Consider the following 6,120-nt stretch of genomic DNA (forward strand, 5'->3'; position numbering starts at 1 on the left):
AACATGAGCTAAAATGCCATTAAACATAGACTTAGGTTATATTACAGAGGACAACTGTTTTAGTGATTCTATTTTTATTTTATATGTAAATTGTTTCTATATGTAAGATTTCTCCAATAATTGTTTGTAAATTAGTCTTAAGTAAGGATAACGGGCTTGTTTGTTCTTTGCCGAAACTGGTCGGCGATATGGTTCCAGTTAACCGAAACTGGTCGAACTGGGTGGACTGGGTGGATCGAAAAGAAGGGGATGTGAATTGACACAGCGAACGAATTTGATACGTGCGATTATCTCCATTTATTGCTCTCTTTAGTATTAGCTGAGATTGATTGGTATTGTATTATATTGAGTGTAAGATTGATTTGTATACAATGTATATATATAATGAGTAAGGTATATAAGCGATATGCATTTATGTAGTTTTAAGTAGAATAATTATTAGGATTTAGGATTTAGATTGATTCTTTTAATGTTTTGCATGTTTAGATTATAAGGTTCAAATTTAATTTCGAGGAACGCAACATCCTGGGCCCCGTTGAAGCGTAGCATTCAAAGTTAAACTTGTTGTTTGAGGATAGCTATATATTTTGCATCACAATTTTCGATGGGCAAAATGCAAAGTTCTGACGTTGCACGACGTCGGGTTCCATTCTGTGTGCGTACATCTACGATTCGGGTGATGCCATCAGCCCCAGGGTAGACAGTAACCACTCGTCCTAGTGGCCACCGTTTTGGAGGTACGCAGTCCGTTTTTATGACGACCATCGTCCCGACAGCAAAGTTAGGTGGCACCTTCCTCCATTTAACAGGTCGTTGATGGAGCAACCCGATGTACTCAGTTGACCAACGTTTTCACAAGTCAGTTATGGCACGTTGGGTTGCCTGAAAGCGAGAAAGGCGATTGAGTGGCTTTTGTTGATAGTCCTGCTCGGGAAGTTGGAACGATGACACTCTAATTAAAAAGTGCCCAGGAGTGAGGACGGAGAGGTCACTAGGATCGTTCGATAGTGGAGTCAACGGGCGGGAGTTCATGATGCTTTCAGCTTGGGCGATGGCTGTGCGGAAATCATCTAAACGGTACGGCGTCGTTTTCATGATGCGAATGAGGTGATATTTAAATTTCTTAACTGCAGCCTCCCATAAACCGCCGAAATGCGGTGCCCGTGGCGGAATGAACTGGAACTCAATTCCACGTTGCAGGCATTCATTGGCCCAAGAAGTTGTTGCAAACTGCTCTCGATACTGTCGTCGCATCTCCCGTAACTCGCGCGCGGCGCCTACGAACGATATGCTGTTGTCGCAATGTATGATTCGAACGCGTCCGACACGACTCACGAAGCGTCTAAGCGAATTGACGCACGCAGCTGCTGGTAACCCGTCGACGATGTCCAGCGCTACGGCTTTAACGGCGAAACATACGTACACGGCGACCCAGACTTTTACCGAAGCGCCTCGACCTGCGAGCGGTCGAACGAGAAACGGCCCACAATAGTCTAGCCCTGTTTGTTCAAAGACCTTCGATGGAGTAATGCGTGCAGCTGGTAATGGAGCCATGTATTGGTCACATGGATGAGGACGGCAACGGGAGCATGTCAAACATTGGTGCACTGTTCTACGTGCGAGTTCTCTGCCACGTACAGGCCAGAATCGCTGGCGAATGATTGACAGTAATTGTGCAGGTCCAGTGTGTAGTGTTTGATGATGGATGGATCTGGCAATCAACCGAGAAAAGTGATGATCATACGGTAGTACCATTGGAAACCGAGTATCGAAGCTTCCAGAGAGATTGGCTAACCTGCCTTGGATCCGCAATGTCCCTTGTGGGTCGAGCATGAGGTCGTAACTGTTGAGTGGTGACTTGAGATTGGCTTTCTTGAGAGAGGTTTCACCATGACCTTTCCCCTCGAGATAATGAATTTCACTGGGAAAGGATGCTCGTTGAACAACACGAACTAACGATTTGAGCGCCTCATCATATTCGTTCGGCGATAGAGCACCGGTAAGCCTGTTTTCCGTATTCGATTTACAGTTACGCAAGAATCGGCGACAGTACGAAGTAACCTTGAGTAAGCGAGCCAGGTCCGAAAATCTTTCTATTAAGCACTGATCAGTAGTGAACGCTGCTAACACAGTGGTCGCCTTACGCTCCAAAGTTAATTGTTCCGATGCCATCGATGAAAGCGTAGCAGTTTGCTTAGGCCAGTGTTCACGGTCGAGAAGCAGAAACGGTGGCCCGTGCCACCAAAGAGTATTATGTTGAAGTTCATCGGGCTGGAGTCCTCTCGATAAGCAGTCGGCAGGATTGAGTGCTGTAGGAACATACCGCCACTGGGAGTCTTGGGTAAGTCGATGAATCTCGGCAATACGGTTGGATACGAATATCTTCCACTTCGATGGGGGTGAGCGAATCCAGTGCAGAACAATGGTTGAATCGGACCACAAAATTGGGGTTCCAGCGAATGTGGTCGTCTGAAGAATCGTATCTATCAATTGACTTCCCAGACGGGCAGCGCAAAGCTCTAACCATGGCATAGTTTCGCCACTTTTTGGAGAAACTCGAGATTTGGCGATGAGTAAATTACTGAATTGTGGACCATTTGAATCGCTTGCAACGACGTAAAGGCAAGCTCCATATCCTTTCTCTGAGGCGTCAACAAAACAATGAAGTTGGTAGTCGGTTATACCAGTGCCTAATACCCAACGAGGAACACGAATTTCTTGCAGCACGTCGATAGACACTCTAAAGGATAGCCACCAGGATCGTAACTCGTCGGGCAATTCGTCATCCCACTGGAGTTCTTCCAGCCACAACCGTTGTATAAACATTTTAGCGCTTATAACAATCGGTCCAACAAGACCCAGCGGGTCAAACAGTTGTGAAATTTCGGACAATACTACTCTTTTGGTTACCTTTTCAATGGTGAATAATTGCGGAATCTTGAACCCAAGCACATCCGCAGTTGGAAACCAGAGGAGTCCGAGCGTTTTAATTGATGGCGAACGATCCAGTTCGAGTTGCGGTTGCCTTTCCCAGCGTTCCTCTGGAATATCCATAATGCACGCAGTATCATTGGAACTCCATTTTCGTAGAGAAAATCCAGCACCATCCAACAATTCGATGAGCTGCCTCGCAATTTCTTTCGTGTCTTCGATGCTGTTCGCGCCGGTGAGAAGATCGTCGACATAAAAGTCTCGCTTTACTGCCTGTGAGGCTAGCGGATACTCCTTTCCATCGTCATCGGCTAGTTGGTTTAAGACTCTCGTGGCAAGGAATGGTGCACACGAGGTTCCGTACGTTATGATGTTCAACTGGAAGGCCTTCAAAGGTTCTGACGCATCATTCCGCCACAAAGTTTGTTGGAATTGGCGATCATCTTGATGAACCATGATTTGGCGGTACATTTTTTCAATGTCCGCCGTCATGACGTAGCGGTGTATACGAAAATTGATAATAATGGATAATAAAGCTGGCTGTACTGTTGGTCCAGTAAAGAGTAGATCGTTTAGCGCAATACCGTTACTGTCTTTACATGAACCGTCGAACACGACTCTTATTTTTGTGGTTGTCGAGTCGGGTCGATGAATGGCGTGATGGGGCAGAAAAAACTGGGGCAACGCGACGCGAGTCATCATCTCTTCCATGTGGCCAAGCTCTTCATATTCGTTCATGAATTGAGTGTAACTTGTTTTCAAGCATTCGTTCGTTTGCAATCGTCTTTCTAAAGCAGTAAATCGGCGGGCGGCAACGGGCCAGGAATCACCGATCTTTTGTAGTATCTCTGGCACCAAACCAAATGTTCGGCACCAAATTTATGTTTGTTCTTTGCCGAAACTGGTCGGCGATATGGTTCCAGTTAACCGAAACTGGTCGGTTAAGTGGATCGAAAAGAAGGGGATGTGAATTGACACAGCGAACGAATTTGATACGTGCGTTGCTCTCTTTAGTATTAGCTGAGATTGATTGGTATTGTATTATATTGAGTGTAAGATTGATTTGAATACAATGTATATATATAATGAGTAAGGTATATAAGCGGTATGCATTTATGTAGTTTTAAGTAGAATAATTATTAGGATTTAGGATTTAGATTGATTCTTTTAATGTTTTGCATGTTTAGATTATAAGGTTCAAATTTAATTTCGAGGAACGCAACAGGGCTCATAGCCTATATTCAAATACAAATACAAATACACTTTATACGAACAAACCTTTGAATGAAGAACAAATATTGGTCAAAGTTTCATTTAAATCAAAAGTTTGATTTAAAATTTGATTCAATTTTATCATTTATAACCTTTTTCTCTGTGATTAATAGTCAGATGGTAAAACTACGGATTTCTCTTCAGCAAAACCTGGCATCACTGCATCTTGGCACTATTGGACAACAATCAGAGCATCGAAAATAAGCCCGGTTCTGGACGACCGACGCCCCAGAGCGACAAGAAGCTTCAAAGGATACTGAAAGGAAAACCGAGGAAAAAGTGGTTATAATGCTGCGTGCGCTTGGCCGAGAGGCACCCCGGTGGCAACTATGACGTTTGCGAACAAAATAAGTGAAGGCAAACATTGGCTGGATCACTGGATCACTTGCACTGGCCATCCGCAACAACGAAGAGTTGAACAAATTGCTGTCCGGTGTCACCACTGCTATGAGAAGTGTCTTTCCGAACATTCAAACCGTTTTGTTGCTGCTCAAGAAGATTGAAAAGAAGGCTTAAATTTCCAGCATATCACGTCGAAAAACCGTTCTTTTAAGAACGAAACATATGTTCATGAAGATTTAAGGAATTTTCACTCACTGATTTTAATTCTAGTTAATTTAGATTGATCTAATTGCTCGCTTCTTATCAAATAATTTTAACCGATCACCTTTCGCGCTTCTGTTCGCTTGTTGCTGCTGGACGCTGGTTGAGCTGGCCGTCTCGGAAGGTAAGAGGCAGTCAACAAATATACCAGCTCTAAGTAAATGTTTTCGGTCAAGCGTCAAAATAAATGAAACCATGGATTTAATAAAATAAAAGAGCTTTAGTAACATCTTTTGCATCTTAGCAACACAAATTTATCTATACAGTAATAATACGTAGCGTAATTTTTCTTTGGCAGCAAAAGGCGAACGGCTCACTGGTAACTTTGCTCTTTTGTTCAGACTGAAATTGAAATGCTCTATTTTATTTAACGTAGATGATGGAATGAAGGACCATGAAAAATAGGTGTGGCCGATTCTTGTCGCTTGCTCTGGTACATAACACGTGGTAAGCTGGCGAACAGCAGTATTCAAACGCTAACTGAGCTACTGCCAACATCGTTTGCCAAGGCAAACGGGAGTCACGTTCGACTCGTGCACGTGTTCATCGGCGGCTGACCGTGTGACCGTGTGTTGGAGCTGGAGCACTCATTTCGCTGCAGTGATGGAATATCTGGCTACAAGAGTTCTGGAATTGGCAGGAAATATGCTGCTCGCGACACCGAACCGATCAGAATTATCGTCACTTGCAGCTGGCCATCCGCAACAACGAAGAGTTGAACAAATTGCTGTCCCGTGTCACCACTGCTATGAGAAGTGTCTTTCAGAACATCCAAACTGTTTTGTTGCTGCCCAAGAAGACGGAAAAGAAAGCTTAAATTTCCAGCATATCACGTCGAAAAACCGTTCTTTTAAGAACGAAACATATGTTCATAAAGATTTGAAGAATTTTTGCTCACTGATTTTAATTCTATTTAATTTAGATTGATTCTAATTGTTCGCTTCTTATCAAATAATTTTAACCGATCACCTCGTGGTTGTGTTCGCTTGTTGCTGGTGGTTCATTTCGTTGCCGTGATGGCATATCTGGCTGTTGAAGTTCTGGAATTGGCAGGCTGCTCGCGACAACAAAACGACCAGAAGCATCCCACGTCACTTGCAGCTGGCCACTTGGAGTGGTATTTCATCGTAATTCAGGACCATACACGAACGGTTTCGTTGATCTCATAGCTGCTGAGGCTTTCCGGTTGGTCCGTTGCAACAAGCCGTGCCTGGTTAGCGGTTATCGGTACTCCAATTTACCGAACAGAGAATTACGTTCAGTGCGTTAGTGCAAGTTTATTGCAAGCAGGAGTTATGATAATCAAACAATCGG

General features: G+C 43.9%; 1 protein-coding gene across 1 annotated transcript; it reads right to left on the reverse strand.

Annotated features, from left to right (window-relative positions):
• Positions 1–852: 852 nt before the first annotated feature.
• On the reverse strand, positions 853–3,423 carry LOC128739442 (uncharacterized). Its single transcript, XM_053834930.1, has one exon. The coding sequence runs from the start codon at positions 3,421–3,423 to the stop codon at positions 853–855; it is 2,571 nt and encodes an 856-aa protein (XP_053690905.1).
• Positions 3,424–6,120: the final 2,697 nt, after the last annotated feature.

Source organism: Sabethes cyaneus, chromosome 3 (assembly GCF_943734655.1).
Source record: "Sabethes cyaneus chromosome 3, idSabCyanKW18_F2, whole genome shotgun sequence".
Lineage (NCBI taxonomy): Eukaryota > Metazoa > Arthropoda > Insecta > Diptera > Culicidae > Sabethes > Sabethes cyaneus.